Source organism: Ceratotherium simum, chromosome 1 (assembly GCF_057802395.1).
Source record: "Ceratotherium simum simum isolate JZ-2026a chromosome 1, ASM5780239v1, whole genome shotgun sequence".
NCBI lineage: Eukaryota > Metazoa > Chordata > Mammalia > Perissodactyla > Rhinocerotidae > Ceratotherium > Ceratotherium simum.
The window spans coordinates 64310846-64329508 of NC_141900.1; the positions used below are offsets into that span (position 1 = coordinate 64310846).

General features: G+C 37.7%; 1 protein-coding gene across 3 annotated transcripts in view; it reads right to left on the minus strand.

Moving 5' to 3' along the window:
* Nucleotides 1-3767: 3767 nt before the first annotated feature.
* The window catches only part of NT5C3A (5'-nucleotidase, cytosolic IIIA), a 55827-nt gene continuing 40931 nt past the window's right edge, over nucleotides 3768-18663 (minus strand). For all 3 annotated transcript variants that reach the window (XM_004418842.3, XM_014785861.2, XM_014785867.2), the window contains 8 exons: nucleotides 14345-14443; nucleotides 12284-12353; nucleotides 10868-10914; nucleotides 10036-10121; nucleotides 7735-7824; nucleotides 5779-5941; nucleotides 5027-5227; nucleotides 3768-4474 (listed from right to left, as the gene is read on the minus strand). In XM_004418842.3, coding sequence (XP_004418899.1) covers nucleotides 4373-4474; nucleotides 5027-5227; nucleotides 5779-5941; nucleotides 7735-7824; nucleotides 10036-10121; nucleotides 10868-10914; nucleotides 12284-12353; nucleotides 14345-14443 — 858 coding nt within the window. In that variant the 3' untranslated portion in view covers nucleotides 3768-4372. The remainder of the gene's footprint in view (nucleotides 4475-5026; nucleotides 5228-5778; nucleotides 5942-7734; nucleotides 7825-10035; nucleotides 10122-10867; nucleotides 10915-12283; nucleotides 12354-14344; nucleotides 14444-18663) is intronic.

An 18663-nucleotide genomic window follows, 5' to 3' on the forward strand; every position in this document is an offset into this window, starting at 1 on the left:
AAATAAGAATACTGCTCCCAATTATTTATTGCTGGATGTGAATATAAAACTTTTATGCTTATTAAAAAAGTGTTTGATTCTGTGTGGTCTTTGTCCTTAATGTTGGAATTTCAGTAGGTCAGGGGATTCCTTCCAGCTTACAGTGGCCATATTTAAATCTCTTTTAAATATAGACAATGTCATATTTATAGTCCCTGCCAAAATTTTTCCTTTAGCTCCAGTCTGCCTATTTGGTATCTTGTCAGATCTCACAGGCACCTCAAACTCTGCATGTCCAAGATAGAATGTATATTCCCACTCCCTTCCCAACACCCGCTCTCCAAGCTTAGTCCTCTCTCATGCTCCCATTCCACCCTTGCCCAAACCAGACATCTGTGAGCCCCCTCCTATTCTCTCACCCTAGCGTTTAATCCAACAGCAAGTCTCGTCATTTCTAAATCTAAACTACTGGAAATGATCCACTTCTCTCCAGCTCCACTGCCCCAGTCCTGCCCATAATTTCCCATCCATAATTTCTAGTTTGGACTGCTGCAGTAGCCCTCTAACTGGTTTGCTTGGGTATCTCTGCTGCCATTCCATTTTTCACATTAACAAGTGTGATCATGGCACTTTTTTGCAGGGAGAGTAAAACCAAACTTACCATGATTTACAAAGCCCTGTGTGATCTGGCACCCACCCACTGCCCATTCATCCCTTTGCTCATAATACTGTTAAACCAGTTCTCAGTTCTTTGAACACCCTAAATTGTCTTACTGGGGACCTCCACACATGCTGTTCCCTCTCCTTAGAATGCTTTTCCCTCAACTCCACGTGGCTGATTCATTCCTATCTTTCAGGCTTTGCCTTAAATATCACCTCCTCAATCTCTCTGACACCCCTTGTTGAAAATAGGTCCCTTGTTATTTGTATTGTTTTCTTCATAGCATTTGTCTTATTTATAATAGCTTGCTTTTCTCCTTGTCTCATCCACTAGGATGGAAGCTACATGAGGGCAGGAAACATGTCTGATGCATTAACTATTGCTTCTCTAGAACATAGCACACAGTAAGGACTTAAGTGAGTGACTCTTCATTTAATCCTCCCCTCTAGAGTTAATACCCCACTTTATAGATGAGGCAACTAAGGCTTAGAGAAATTACAAATTTACTCCAGGGCACAGAATCAAAAACTCAGACTTAGGTTTGACTGATTTCAAAGTCTGTGCCCCTTACACCCTGGGCACTTTTTATCTTATCTATTAAACTTGTACTGAAACACCAGACTAAGTATGAAAAGCAGCACGATTGTTCAATCCTGGGGTAATCTTGGAGCAGTTTCAGGAATAGTCCAAGATCACATATCTTTTCCTTCCTGATTCTCCATAGGGTACACCAAAGAGAAAACCCTGACCCTTAAGTCTGGTTAAAAAAACCTTCAATAATCTACCTAGTCAACTTTGGTGTCTGTTAAACATACCATGGAATGTAGATTTCTTGTGAAGTCACTCTGGAGCAAGCTAGTATCTCTTGATAGTTGCTTTTTTTTTTTCCAGTTTCATTAGAATTGTTAATCTTAGCACTCAAAACTGCTCTACCTCACAAAGTAAAATTTGGCGTTGAAAAACACTACCAGCTAATGCTAGACTCATTGCAGAATGTGGTAGTTACATACACTACGAATGTTCACTAGGGTTGCAAAATATCTTTCCATTGCACCAATTCTCCCAGACTGTGCTGGGGGATATAATAGTTTATACTTTTGTGGATGGATAATACCTAACAATACTGAATACTTGTGCTACGATATTCTAAATGCACACATAAAATTTCAATGCCTACATAGATATAAATGAGCACATTCTCATCCTCACAAATCCAGAGGATATATCATTACCTTCACTTTACAGAGGAGCAAACAGGACACAGGTTAAATAACTCATCCTGGTCACACACCTACCAAGTGGCAGAGAGAGGATTCAAATCCAGGCAGCTGGACTCCATAGCCCATTTCTTTTTTTTTTTGTGAGGAAGATCAGCCCTGAGCTAACATCCATGCTAATCCTCCTCTTTTTGCTGAGGAAGACCGGCTCTGAGCTAACATCCAGTGCCAATCCTCCTCCATTTTTTTTTTTCCCCAAAGCCCCAGTAGATAGTTGTACGTCATAGTTGCACATCCTTCTAGTTGCTGTACGTGGGACGTGGCCTCAGCATGGCCGGAGAAGCGGTGCGTCGGTGCGCGCCCGGGATCCAAACCCAGGCCGCCAGTAGCAGAGTGTGCGCACTTAACCGCTAAGCCATGGGGCCGGCCCCAAAGCCCATTTCTTAACAGCTACATTAAACTGCTCCGAAAACTGAACTTGAATACAAATATTTTAAATATCAGCAGCATCAGGGGCAGCGTGATGTGATAGGGTCCCAGGCATACAGTGGAAGAGGCATGGGCTTTGGCTTGATAATCAAGTTATCGTGGTTGTGGCTAAACAGGGCTGTAGAGACTGCATGCTCTCAAGGCCTTAATTTTATAGGGAGGTGACTGACCTATAGTCTTGGTCAACGCCTGAGCCATGAATAGAATGGAGGTTGTAACTTCAGTATCCTTTACATTTATACCATGCAATATGCATATTTGTTGAAGCATTATTATAAACTCCTTTGGAAAATAACCAATATGGCAAGCATTAATAGTGACACAGGGGTAAAGAGCTATCATTAGATCAGTGAGTCCCAACTTTTCTCCTATGCGAAACAAGTCCTCCAGGTAATTCTGATACCCCCCATACCACGCTATCTGCTTTCAAGCAAGAAGCTTGGTTTTGAGTTTGATTTGGAAAATACCTAAGCAGAGAAGAGTCTTCTTTTTGCCACCGCATACTTTGTTTCAGTTTGTTATAAAAAGGAGATGCCGAGGTGGAGGATAAGGATGGGCTGCCCCAGGAAAAAGGTTTTCATCATGAGACCTTGACTCAATGCCACATCTGATCGGATGAGACTGACCACAGTGGATGTCCAGAACCAGCTGGATCATGCTTTGTGTATAGCATAGCTCAGACGCTTTAAGAAACCCCATTAGTTGCTCATAGACTCTGGAGTTAAGGGCTAGAGTCAGGGTCAAATTTATCACAATGGCAAGTCTAAGCCTTGTGTAAACCATTTATGGGGCAGCAGAAATTTGGAATAGAGAGTCAGACTGCAGAGAGGAATGTTGGTCCCTAGCTTCGCAGTACTCAGCTGTAGTCACCACGAGACCCAGTTACACTTTTGTCTCCTGCTTGTGGCTGTTTCTGAAACTCTTAGACTTAACAATCAAGTACCCTCTTTTACTGATATTTTCAATGGGAGAAAACAATTTTCCCAGGTCCCAGTATTTTCTGAAGGGCAGATTAAATTTTCTCTGCAAATATCTTTTTATCCTTTATCCTTATAGTGTGTAAATTTGAAAATATTGGGCCGGCCCCGTGGCTTAGGGGTTAAGTGCGCGTGCTCTGCTGCTGGCGGCCCGGGTACGGATCCCCGGCGCGCACGGACACACCGCTTCTCTGGCCATGCTGAGGCCACGTCCCACATACAGCAACTAGAAGGATGTGCAGCTATGACATACAACTACCTACTGGGGCTTTGGGGGAAAAAATAAATAAATAAAATTATGAAAAAAAAAAATAAATTTGAAAATATTCAATCTAAATAGCCACTATGACAAGGACATTAGGATTAAGCTATCACACACACACAAGAAAAACATGCCAGGTGCTTAATATTTGTTGAATGAATGAACAATAATAGTCTTGACAGTAGAATTAAAAAGGCTTTTCATTTCATGTTTATTATTAGTGCTTCAATATAGAACATTTTGTAATGATTATTGACATGTGGATACCAACAGTTTTTTCAAACACCAAGTGCCAGTATTTTTTGATAAATATGGATTTTCACCAAACATCACAATTTCAGGAGATGGTGATATCATCAGCATAATTCACCCAAATTACAAAAATGGCAAGACGTAAAATCATGCACTTTATTTCACCATTTCATAAAACTTCTTTTTAAACTTCTACAGACTTTCGCAGTGTAAAAAGACTCCTCAAAAACTTCATGATAACATTAAATTACAAAATTTACTCTGGAAATGTAGAGAGTTATTTTTCAAATTTTGGCTTTAAGAATTTTTTTTTATTCTGTTAAAAAATATAGTGAGGATTGTACTGAGAGAGGTGGAGAGAAAGGAGCTTCCAGTTGATGGATTCGACATGTCTGAAAATACTTTAGTAATGTAGAGGAAAAACTTCAAGAGCAATAATATATTATAAATAAGAGTCTTTCAGCAAGATGAACACATGAGCAGTTCTTGCACCAACTGCACCCACAGGAGAGAGGTCTTCTTGAAGAACATTTGTTCATAGAATCTTCTGTAAGATAGAGTTGGCTACCTCCAATGATTCATCTTTTACTAGAACAATATCATAAGAGTCCATGTACTTTTCTAAAAGCTCATCCACCTAATCAAAAAAAAATTAATTAATACGCAGAGAAGAGAAGCAAATAATTTCTCTATGCATCTCATTGTTATGTTAGATCTTTTGGGCAAAATGTAGTAAATTAAACTCACTTTCATAAAACCTTTGAAATGAAGAAATACTTTCAAACTTTTAAGATTCATTGACACAGAAATTTTCCCACATGGTGGCTTTTCTCCCAAAATGATTTCTCCCTAGTCCAGTGGTTCTCAACTAGGGAGGAGACTGCCCAAGGGACATTTGGCAATGTCTGGAGACATTTCTGATTCTCATGACTGGGGAGTGCTACCAGGTTCTAGTGGGGAGAGGCCAGAGAGGCCTCATCAAGAATGTATACCCTTGCTCCTCCCAATACCTACAGCACACGTATAAGTGCATACCAACTCCTTTAGTTATCACCAAAGTGAAGGGATAAAGAGCAATCAAAATGTCTAAAATACCTACTTTCTCAGGCACCTTTGGTAACAACTGCCTATAAAATTTCATCCTAAGTTTTTCTTCAAAGAAAATTAAATGACAGATCTGTATACTTACTCTATCATTTAGATATCCAATTTTCAGAATGTGATCAACATTGGCTACTCCATCTGCCATTCTTAAATCCCCTTGGGAGTCTCCCAGCAGAATTATGTTGCTATTGTCTTTTAGTTGATTGAAATATTCTGTATTCTTCAAGGCACCATCATGTTTGTTAAATACATGAATTAGTTCTCCTTTAAATCCTTTGAGCAACCCCTATTAAAAATATAAATCCTTTGAAACAATAGATTTTACAAATTGTTTTATTTTCACATTCATGATAGGTAAGAAGGGCTCTGAGAAGTCAATGACTTTCTAGACACTACTTTAAAATGTTAAACACAATGAGCTGAAAATCCAATTTTTACTTTTCATTTGTTTCCTAGCCAGAAGGAAATTTTTTGTATATCATAATATATTGTCTTGATTAGAAGAACTTGTTCAAATAATGTCAGTACTAATTCACTTCTTTTATCCACCTATGGATGTTAAGTCTTCAGAGTTGCTGCATTAAATTACTTTAAAAGAAGTTTTACTAATTTTAATATTAGTCTATAACTTAGGAAACAAAACTTTAAGAAAGGTATATTATTTTTAAAACATGGATATGGATATAACACAAGGAGAGATAATGAGTCCTATAGCAGGCCTAGCAACTTGGCCTAATTTAATGAATATACATTAATTAATAAATAACAAATGCATTTACATGATTAAAATATTTTCAGATTTTACAAGTAACATGAAGAATGATTTGATATTCTTACATTGTCATCAAAATCCATGAAGTTGGACACCACTTTGACATTCGGATGATAAACACCAGCTTGACGGATAACCTCCTCTAGAACATCACCAATTCCAGCAGAAAATATGAACACAGGGATACTGTATTGTTGGAGCTTATCAAAGAAATTCTCATATCCTTCCCTGCAAGATGGAGGTAGGAACTGATTGTTAAAGAGCAAGATATATCTCCTTTTCACCTAGAAGTTAAAAAAGCTAAATATTCCTACCTAATTCTATGGCTCATTTACATTCTCATTTCAAAATACTGCCCAAGAAGGCTACTCTTGATGTCTATGACACTACTAGTACAAGTTCTTCAAACAACAGTTAACTCTTTACCCTCTTTTAATAAATTCTAATAGCACAAATTTGATGATTTTAGACTTGCACTACATGTGGATATAAGCATACAGTTCTGAATTTATACCATTTAACAGCGAATACTTAAACCACACCTTGAAAAACCCATTTTGAGGCCGGCCCGGTGGCGCAGCAGTTAAGTGCGCAGTTCCACTTTGGCGGCCCGGGGTTCGCTGCTTTGGATCCCAGACATGGACCTGCTCATCGCTCATCAAGCCGTGCAGAGGTGGTATCCCACATAGAAGAGCTACAACTCTACAACTATGATACACAACTATGTACTGGGGCTTTGGGGAGAAAAAAAGAAAAAAAAAGAGGGAGCTTGGCAACAGATGTTAGCACAGGGTCAATCTTTCTCAAAAAAAAAAAAAAAAGAAAAGAAAACCCCATTCAGGGTGAGCTGAAGACCTCCTGCTTGTCATCCTGCTCATCTACTCCCTATTGTTAGAAAAGCAGGGTTGGGGCCGGCCTGGTGGTGCAAGCGGTTAAGTGCGCACCCTCGGCTGCGGTGGCCCAGGGTTCCAGGGTTCGCTGATTCGGATCCCTGGCACGCACCAACGCACCGCTTGGCAAGCCATGCTGTGATGGCGTCCCATATAAAGTGGAGGAAGATGACCACGGATGTTAGCCCAGGGTGTCTTCCTCAGCAAAAAAAAAAAAAAAAAAAAAGGAGGATTGGCAGATGTTAGCACAGGGCTGATCTCAGAAAAAAAAAAAGAGAGAAAAAAAAAAGAAAAGCAGGGTGGCAGGAACTGAGCTGTATTCTCTTTACATCCGGCATCTCACCTGCCTAAGATCTGGCAGCTCTAGGTAAGGTTTTGATCTTAAATCTTCTCTTCCCTTTTTACCCTTCCCGGGCTATAGGTTGAGCTGCCCACAAAAGAATGACATACTTACTACCTGTCCTCACACTCTTTCTGACAATTTAACGCTTTCCTCCTTAGAAGTAGATCACCTTAAAATGGAGCATCATCAAAAAAAGAAAAAAAAATAGCATCATCATATTTGCCTAATGAGTTGAAAAGTTTAAGAAATGGTAAACAGTATTGAAAATAAGCTTAAAAATGTTTATCTTATAATTCATGTGTTATAAATATTTTTATTATTTGCTAAAACATATTCACCTTTCCTAGAGATAGTTTTCAAGGGAGGTGGGAATTCAGAAAGTAGATTCATGTAACTTTAGATTCGGTACTGAACTAAACATCCTTTTCTACTTGATTTATAAACATTCCTTTCATATTTCACGTCTTTCAAAAGTATTCTGCTATAAATTTCAAAATGGTCTTGGTTTCATAAATTTGTAAATTAGACTTGAAATTTTTAATCTGGAGAAAGGAAATGCAAATTAGTACTTAAATCTCCTAAGGCTCTTACCCCCTACACCAAGATCTAACATGTCATTCTAAACTCCCTATCTCATCACTATTTTATGATGGGTGGTATATTTTGGGTATGTTTTTATATGGAATATTATTATGGATTGTTTTAATAAAAATATACACTTGAATACATATATAACAACAGTTCAAGTCTGTAGACAATTAACAACAAAAAACACCCAAAAAACTTACTTGAGCATAACATCAGATTCTGCCACAATTTCTTTAAGTTTAGCTTTCGGTAAAGCTTGTTCAACAAGCAAACCATGTGATTTAGTATACCTGGAGTTTATGACCAAAGAAAAAGAGAATATCAATTAAGGCAAAATAAAACTATCATCTTTGTTAAAAAGCATTCTTCAGTGTGAGAAAATGCAGTATTTGGGGCCAGCCCGGTGGCGCAAGCGGTTAAGTGCATGCGTTCTGCTGTGGTGGCCCGGGGTTCGCCGGTTGGGATCCCGGGCGCGCACCGACGCACCGCTTGTCAAGCCATGCTGTGGCGGCGTCCCATATAAAGTGGAGGAAGATGGGCACAGATGTTAGCCCAGGGCCAGTCTTCCTCAGCAAAAAAAGAGGATGATTGGCAGATGTTAGCACAGTGCTGATCTCCTCAAAAAAAAAAAAAAAAGGAGTATTTCATTCATCATAGTTTGGATTTAAATTTCAGAAATTTAAATTCATCACTAATAAATGTATACCCCATGTGTCTCAAAAAGTGATGCATGTTCTTACTGCATTTTCCAGTCCTCCCCAAACTGTGGCTTAGTTTAAATGTGTTAATGAGATAATGAAAGGATACTAGGTGTAAACCTTTCCTCAGTCTACAGATAAGAACTGAATCCAACCTTGGGAGGTAGAATCATTTCTCTGATTGCAATAAGAATTAAAACAGGGGCTGGCCCCATGGTGTAGCAGTTAAGTGCGCACGCTCCGCTGCTGGCGGCCCAGGTTCGGATCCCAGGCACGCACTGATGCACCGCTTGTCAGGCCATGCTGTGGCGGTGTCCCATATAAAGTGGAGGAAGATGGGCACAGATGTTAGCCCAGGGCCGGTCTTCCTCAACAAAAAGAGGGGGATTGGCATGGATGTTAGCTCAGGGCTGATCTTCCTCACACACACACAAAAAAATTAAAAATAATAATAATAAAAAAAGAATTAAAACAAAGCCATTTTTTTCACATGTATGTAGTCTGAATTTTCATGAAATGCCTAAGTACATAAGATGCTGTCTACTGAGCAAAAGAGACAATCCTTGTTACGGAAAGCTTTATATATAGGTGCTTTATAATTATAGACATGTGCTGCATAATGACATTTCGGTCGACAGACCGTGTATATGATGCTGGTCCCATAAGGTTAGTACTATATAGCCTAGGTGTGTAGTAGGCTATACCATCTAGGTTTGTGTAAGTACACTCTATGATGTTTTCACAATGACAAAATTGCCTAACGATGCATTTCTCAGAACATATCCCCATTGATAAGCGACACACGACTGTACATGAAAGCACATATAATCACAGCATCTCAATATATCAGGCCTTTAGAACCTCTCCATCTGATACCTAAAAATCCCCCTTTAATATTCCTAACTGACTCTCCTCTTTGGGTCAGCTCCCATCATGTTAGTGAGCTCATTCTCCCAGGGAAGTTTATACCATTGCTAGAAAATTCTACTCCTCGACAGTCCTTTCTTTCATCACGCTGAAATCAGTTTTGTTAAGCCTTCCAAGGCTGGTTCCAGTTCTCCTTCTACAGGCACATAGAGTAAGTCTAACCTCTTTTCAACATTTCATACCATAAACACTGATTAAGTGTGCAAGGTATTCAGGTTAGGTAATGGAATAATGAAGATAAATAACATCATTCCTGGTCTCTTAAGATTCTAAAACCACAAGTTATTGCTTCTCAAACCAAAGCATTCTCTATTCCTTGAAATCTTCCTCAAATGGGATGGCTCCAATTCCTGTGATTATTTTAGTGGACTCCTTGGACACACTCTAAGGTTGTCAACATTTCTCTTAACAGCATTCTCCCAGGACTCAACACAATGCTTTCAGTGTGATCTGCCTGAAATGATGCATTTCGATTAATGCAACCAACAGCAGAGGTCCATTTCTCAGTAACTATGTCACCTGCTGGCTCCAACTGAGTTCAGAGTCAATTTAAATCCTAATTCTTTTTCTTTACACATCCAGCCACATCTTGTCCATATACTTAAACCAAAAAATTGTTTTTAATTTAAGGTATAAGTGCAGAATTTTAAATGTATTCCTACTGATCTTCATCTTAAAAAAAACAGAACAAAGTCTAGACTGTTAGAGTGATTAGAGGATTAAGAGTTCATTTTATTATATTTAATCACTGATCTAACTCATTGTATAATTTATGAATCTATTTATATATAGTACAGAGGTAAATAAACCATTAGTTGCAACTGTAATGTTATTTTATTATATTTTTAACCTTCCCACCACCCAATACACACTTACCATTCTACCATATAAGGGTACTTCTCTTCTATGGTAAGAACAGGATCAATTTCAATAGGATAATATTTTTCCTTTAGTTGCAGTAACTATAAAGAAACAAATAACTTAATCATGAAGATTACAGAGTTGTCACTAAGCTGCTTAGTTTTATAGAAAGCAAAACAATGCAAACAAGTGTCTTCCCCAAACTGCTTTATATAGTAAAGATTAGTTCATGAGCACCTAGCTAATACATATATCAACTGAAGAGCTCCTTTGCTGTTCATAATTTACATGTAACTATATATACCTGCAAAAAGCTACCTTTCTTTTTTTAACTACGTTCAGGTCAGCAATTCAGTGAAACTGACCAATAATCAAATAATCACTACAAAAAAACTTTCGTTCTCATATTAAAGTATTAAATTTGATTCACATTTGGAGTCTTATTTTGTTAAAACAGACACAGATAGACACCTACTCAAGTAGAGAACTAAGGCAATTTCCTGATCAATTTAAGGGAGCAAAACCTACATAAAACCAAAGTACTTCTGTTTTAATTCTCCAGTTAACATAAGGAAGGACACCAGAATATTGTGGTGATCAATTAAAAGTTTTTCATGTAAGTTTTATTGTTGTTGTTAAAAAGCACTATTAATTTTTTCTTTCAAATACGTTGAGAGCATATAACCCATACAATAAACCTAACATTTATTGAGTGTTTACTATGTGCCAGGTATGGCTATAAGCACTTTGCATCCATTCTTGTTTACGTGAATGAACCTGAGGAAATTCTCAGGCAAAAAAGGGTAATGAAGTCTTTGAGTAACTCTGGATCACTATCAGTATTTACCTTTTTTCGACATTCATCGGTAACCAGCTTACAGTTGTCAATGACATCTACAGAAGAAAGCAAACTAGGCATTAAAAGTCATACTCTGATTGATGCTACTACTAATTTAACTTATTACTTTAAAGTTTAAATGCCAAGTCTACTAGCATGGTCATTACAACTTTTGGTCTTAGTGCTACAATTCACATGGCATTGCTAGAGAATCTAATGGTTTTAATATCCGAGGTTTAGCAATTGCTTGTTTATACCAATGAGCTAGATAATTCAAAGTCTTCACTGTGAACTGTATATTGACTGGTCCCTTTTTCACCTTCCTTTTTAATTAAACAGAAGCAAGGAATACATCTTTACTATATACTTTTTTCCTAATAAAGAGTTAATGTGAAAATCTGGAAAATTCAGATTATTATAAAGAAAACAAAATTACTCACAATTTTACCATTTCATAATAAATTACTAAAAATATTTAGTGTATTTCCTTTCAGTCTTAAAGTTTTATGCATAACAGTTAGATAAGAGAATAAACCAGATCTCTAATTTTGATCTCTGCTTTCTTTTTCACTTCACATTGTAGTCTCTATTTTTCCATACAATTAAAAGCTCTCCATGAATATCATTCATAATTGCTCTATATTCTCTGTTATGTAGGCATGACATTATTTATACCATTTCCACAGTGTGAAACTTTTTATGTTGTCTCCAGACCTCTGCTATTATAAATAATTTTATGTTGAACTTACTTACCACTATTTTTGTGAATAAAGCTTTTTTTCCCTGCATCTGGGATTACCTAATTAGAAATTCTCCAAAGAGGAATTACTGGGCCAAAGGGTATGATTTTTAGCAGTTTTTATATAAATTATCAAAACAATTTCTCAAATTACACACATACCAATAGCAAATGAGAAGGCTTATATCACTCCTACTTTTGTCAGGTTGAAGAGTCTTATTTTAAAAACTCACTGCCAAGTTTAGAAAACAAAAAGGTATTTTATCCTAGCAACACATTTTGAGATTTATTTAATAACTTTTCTTTTACTTAATTTATATATAAACAATAAAGAAACTTAACATTCCTTGAAAACACAAAGTATTTGATAAATACTGTTTCTTTAGGTTAATCAAAAGTTTAAAATCCATTTAAATATTCTTGAGTAATGAACAGACTACATTTGGAGTGAAAAATTTCAGAAGTCTTCATTCCTCTTGCAACCAAAACCATTCAAGAAAATAGCCATTGATAAATAACATGGGAAGAAAAATCCTCAAAATATAATAAGAAAAGAGCAGGTCCCATCACTTTCAATGTCCAAAAAAGAAGAAAAAACTCTAGTCAATATCATAGATAATATAGGTAGAAAAGTAGCCTAAGATAATGATTACGTTCATGAATTTGATTATGAATGCCACACTTACTATGACATGTTGGGCATCTTTTCCCTTCATAGGAAAATCTACTGAGTGTCATATCAAAGTCTGTTATTATCTGTAAGGAAAAGGAAAAAGACATTACAAAAACACAGCACCCAGGCCAGAGGTACTGTGCTTCCTAGAGGCATGGGACTGTGCTCAGTCCCTGGGCTCCCGCTGTAGGTTATTCTCTTCCCATTGAGCTCTCTAATACAGCTCATATATATCCTGAGAATTGCCTCAGGATATATATGAGCTCTCTAATACAGCTCATATATATCCTGAGAATAACTATCCTGATACCTTAAATGCCCTAGCATTGTCACCAAATAAAATCTGAGTCATCGGTACAGGAATTTGCTATTGCAGGTGATATGGTTACAGTTCTCGATAGAGATAAAACACTGCACAATTTCAATCTACTTGGTCAATGTACAAACATGCAATGGAAGCAATTAAACTATACGAAGCTCTTAGTTATTGATACTGTTACAGTCTTTTTTTTTTTTTTTTTTTTTTTTTGTGAGGAGATCAGCCCTGTGCTAACATCCGCCAATCCTCCTCTTTTTTTGCCGAGGAAGACAGCCCTGGGCTAACATCCGTGCCCATCTTCCTCCACTTTATATGGGACGCCGCCACAGCATGGGTTGCCAAGGCAGTGCGTCGGTGCGCGCCCGGGATCCGAACCAGCGAACCCCGGGCCGCCGCAGCGGAGCGCGCGCACTTAACCACTTGCGCCACCGGGCCGGCCCCTCTTTTTTTTTTTTTTTAAAGCTTTTTTTTCATTTATTTATTTATTTATTTTTCCCCCAAAGCCCCAGTAGATAGTTGTATGTCATAGTTGCACATCCTTCTAGTTGCTGTTATGTGGGACGCAGCCTCAGCATGGCCGGAGAAGCGGTACGTTGGTGCACACCCGGGATCCGAACCCTGGCCGCCAGCAGCGGAGCGTGAGCACTTAACCGGTAAGCCACGGGGCCGGCCCGATACTGTTACATTCTTTTAATTTTATTTATTTATTTATTTATTTTTCCCCCCAAAGCCCCAGTAGATAGTTGTATGTTATAGCTGCACATCCCTCTAGTTGCTGTATGTGGGACGCGGCCTCAGCATGGCCGGAGAAGCAGTGCATCGGTGAGTGCCAGGGATCCAAACCCAGGCCGCCAGCAGCGGAGCGCACGCACTTAACCGCTAAGCCAGAGGGCCGGCCCAGTTACATTCTTGATTTAACTTGTTTATTTAGGTAAACTATACCAACAAACAAATGATACACAGCAATAGTTTACCAGCTCTTGGAATTTGAGAGACTGGGTTAAATATTTTTTCAGAAATGTTTCAAGAAAGGAATAATTTTTTTACTGAATGTCCAGATTGTTGATTTAATATGTACATTTGAAACATTCCTTTAAAAATAAGAATTAAAAAAATCAATTATCCCGTAATAAAGTTACATCTTAATTTGAACTACTGTAATTTAATTAAAATAGAGAAGAGCAACTTGAAACTGTACACATTTTCAAAAATAATATTACTAATTTTTATTAATATCATTCTTAAAATGGTTTAATAATTATGCACAGCATTGGCTAGCTTAGAACTTAAAAGTAAAGAAAAGCTAAATTTATTTCAAGGCTATTAATTTTTGTTTTCAATGGGATATTCTGTCTATTTTAGACCAACTCTAGATATTATCCTTTAGATTTCACATTCCAAAAAGATAGGCAAAGCTTGTCTATCTAAACTTTTTTACTCATATTTTAGCAAAACATGAAATGAATGAGTCTGCTTAAACATTAAAAATAAAGGCTTCTGGGCCGGCTCCGTGGCTTAGCGGTTAAGTGCGCGCGCTCTGATGCTGGCGGCCCGGGTTCGGATCCCGGGCGCGCCCCAAGGCACCACTTCTCCGTCCAGCGCGAGGCCGAGTCCCACGTACAGCAACTAGAAGGATGTGAACCTATGACATACAACTATCTGCTGGGGCTTTGGGGGGAAAAAAATGAATAAATAAAATCTTTAAAAAAAAAAAAATAAAGGCTTCATAATAAAGACTCCTTGATAATTATTCACCTGAAGTTTGGCAGCTCCTCCTTTGATAAGACCACAGATAATTTCTTCCACTCTTGCAGGGTTCTTGATGTGAACTGAACTTTTCTGGAATTCTGGCATCTAAAAATAAAAGGAAATTAATTAACTATTTTTAATTTCTCTTTGCCCAGGTTCCTTTGATACCAAGCAGAAGCGTATATTATTTAAAGAAGTAAAAATGTTGAGGCATTATGTTAAAAAAAGCAAACCACTGCATCCAATTACCATTTATACATACAAAAATCTTAAAGCACATCAGTAGTTTCCATCTAGAAGTTAAGACAAAACTACATTCATAATACATTTTCAGAAATTAATTTTTCTGGGCTGGCCCCGTGGCTTGGTGGTTAGGTGCACGCGCTCCGATGCTGGTGGCCCGGGTTCGGATCCCGGGCGCGCACCGAGGCACCACTTCTCCGTCCATCCTGAGGCCGAGTCCCACATACAGCAACTAGAAGGATGTGCAGCTATGACATACAACTATCTACTGGGGCTTTGGGGGGAAAAAATAAATAAATAAAATCTTAAAAAAAAAAAAAAAAAGAAATTAATTTTTCTAATTATAAAAGTCATGCAGTCTTAGCATAGAAAAAACAAAAAAAAAGAAAAAAGAAAATAAAAATTGCCTGGAATTCTACTACTCGAAGATAAACAACTAAACATTTTAATATTTTCCATTATTTTCATTTCTATGAATTACAAATATGCATGAATATGCACATAGTTAATCTCATTCTCATTATATACTTTTGCATCTGGCTTTTTGAAATTATTACATATATAGTTACAAAAAATGTTTTGAACAGAATTCAATAATCAAAATAAAATCCTAAAACTGAACAGAGAACATTTAAATTCTGTGATAAAGAATTTTCTCATAAGAAACTTTCTGCTTGGGGCCGGCCCAGTGATGCAAGCATTAAGTGCGCGAACTCCCCTGCAGCGGCCCGGGGTTTGCCGGTTCAGATCCCGGGCGCGCACTGGACGCACCGCTTGTCAAGCCATGCCGTGGCGGTGTCCCATATAAAGTAGAGGAAGATGGGCATGGATGTTAGCCCAGGGCCAGTCTTCCTCAGCAAAAAGAGGAGGATTGGCAGATGTTAGCTCAGGGCCAATCTTCCTCACAAAACAAAAAAAAAAAAGAAAGAAAGAAAAGAAACTTTCTGATTAAGATTTAGCTAGCAGGGCCAGCCCGGTGGTGCAGCAGTTAAGTGCACCCCTTCCGCTTCCGCAGACCGGGGTTTGCCGGTTCAGATCCTAGGCCTGGACCTACTCACTGTTCATCAAGCCATGCAGAGGCGGTGTCTCGCACAGAAGAACTAGAAGGACCTACAATTAGGATATACAACTATGTACTGGGGGCTTTGGGGAGAAAAAAGAAAAAAAAAGAAGAAGATTGGCAACAGATGTTAGCTCAGGGCTGATCTTCCTCAAAAAAAAAAAAAAGAGACTTAGGTTGTATTCATATTTACATCTAAAGAAATTTCTTAGCAGAAAGGAAACAAATAGGACATGATTATTCCTCCCAAGTTTACCTTTGTACAGATAATTAAAATATATTTAATATATTTAATTTGAAAAGCTGCTTCAGGATCTTTACTCCTTTATTGTACTATATCCCAAATAACTTCGTGGTTCTTGGCATAAATTTTACCATGGATTTATTTCAAGTTAAGACAACTACTAAAAAGTATTAGACGACCTGGGCTTAGGCTGCTACTAGGCTGGTTTATGCAGGCTTTAGTGTTGCTCAACAACTTAATGTTAAATATGGTCTTTTTTCTACCCTGTCACAGATAGGCTGAAACTGATCCCAGTTAAAATCAGCACAAGCACAGTGCTCTTACAGCACATGCAAAAGAAGCCTGCAGGCCGGCCCTGTGGCTTGGTGGTTAAGTGCGCGCGCTGCGATGCTGGCGGCCCGGGTTCGGATCCCAGGTGCGCATTGAGGCACCACTTCTCTGTCCATCCTGGGGCCGAGTCCCACATACAGCGACTGGAAGGGTGTGCAGCTATGACATACAACTATCTACTGGGGCTTTGGGGGCAAAAAATAAAATAAATAAAATCTTTAAAAAAAAAAAAAAAAAAAGAAGCCTGCAGGAAGGAAACTAGGGATCATTTAATAGTCAGCTCACAGTATAAAAAGACAATAATAGAACCTCAAATCAAGGTTCCATACTGGTTTGTACCTGATAATCTTTATTTATTTTATATGGTATTATTCTGAGCATGTTATCACCAAGAGTAACAAATTTTATGTGTCTTATGGTCACGGTTATGAAAAATTCCCTAGCCCTTATATCTTTGCTACAAGAGAATCTGACCGTGTAAGTCTATCAAGTCCCATGTTGTCTCTACATAATGGACAAAATTAGAAAATTGGAAAAAGGCTAAAATGTTTTCCTAAGACTGGGAGATGAATATAGAAGTGTACAGGAGGGCCGGCCCCGTGGCTTAGTGGTTAAGTGCGCGCGCTCCACTGCTGGCGGCCCGGGTTCGGATCCCGGGCGCACACTGACGCACCGCTTCTCCAGCCATGCTGAGGCCGTGTCCCACATGCAGCAACTAGAAGGATGTGCAACTATGACATACAACTATCTACTGGGGCTTTGGGGGAAAACAAATAAATAAATAAATAAAATTATAAAAAAAAAAAAAAAAAAGAAGTGTACAGGAAAGAGAAATGCTAACAATACAATTTTCTCCATGAATGAAAGAGCTGGACCTACAACACACTTAATTATAAAAAGCCAAATTTAAATAGGATAGTATGCAACTAACCTTCATACAGTGACCTTTTAACTTAACTGGACTTTAAAAGGTTTCAACAGAATAAAGAAGGTTATTTAAATATTTATTTTATAGTGATTTTTCAATAGATGAGAAAAGCAAATAGGCACTTGTTCCTACATTCCTTTTTTTCATTCATTAATCCATTTATTCTTTAACAAATACTTAGCTGGTGTCTACTCTGTGTCAGACACTAGATGCAGGGATATGATGATGAGCAGTACTCACACTGTTTTCCTGCTGAGTTTTAGGAACCATTGCTGTTTTGGAACATCACTTCTGTAGCTCCCTTACAAATACCTTAGCTAATAAGTTCATCTCCTAACAACTAAACTCTGCTCTTACCTCTGCCTTAACTGGCAGATGCATAGTAATCAAAAAATGCTTGATCCGATAACTATCCCACCATTGAAAGCAACAGAGGATATATGTCACTGACTAAATTTTCACCAAGAAAATTAAACATTTTATTTCAGCGTGTCCCTACTGAGGAAGATGTGCTGCGTCAAATGAATCACATCCTACAATACATTTGATTTTAAAAGAGCCATATTTAAATAGGATAGACTAACCTGTTTCAGATAATGGAAAGGAGAATAGCACCAAGGACACTTCAAAGTAGGCTGGTTTGTGCTAGACTAACAACTATTAGATTGGTTTATTTTATACCCCTGGGGCCTGAAAGAGAACCAGTGGCTAGAGGCATTGGTATCCCTGCTTCTGCATAACGTGCAACCATTTATTTTTGGATAAATAAGTAGTGAATACCCAAATAGCACTAGAGTGAAATAACAGTGATGAAAACTGATGAAAGAGCAGTTAATTTGTCCAGAGAGCACAATAGGATGGAGGACATAGGTGTAGGAAATATAAAAATGATAACTATATCTGCCTTGAGTCACACAGTAATATACTACATCCCCCTTCCACAATACACATACAATGTCACTGAAGTATATGATAAATACTTCTCAGGAACATGAGATATTGGGCATTTTACTCAAATATTTTAAAATGCAGCCTAAGAAATGTAATTTTAAAATATTGTATGAAATGTGTCAAAGAATACCAGAACATTAAGAAGCATGCTGCAGGAGTATACTTTTCATCATATGTTGCATACTTTTGTTACCTCTCAAATCCCTTCTTCCATACTCCTTTTAAACAAAAATACCCCTGGTTTGGTGGCACATAAAATAATGATACTTCAAATTTGAAGGGCAAGTTATTTTGAATTGTCCAAAAACTTTTCGTTATGATATAATTTTATGAAAAATAAACAAGGGACTAAAGAGTTCCATCATTTGTGAACAAAAGAAAACAAATTCATTCTATAAGGCCATACTGTAAAATGGTGGGGAAGGAGCCAAGTTTTCCTGACAAGAATCAGGGTATTTTGGTTGACTGGAGCCTAATCTGAATCAACACTAAAGATAACTAAGAAAAACCTAAAATATATTTTATTCTGGCTGATCTTTAATATATTGTATTTATACAGATGAAATGAA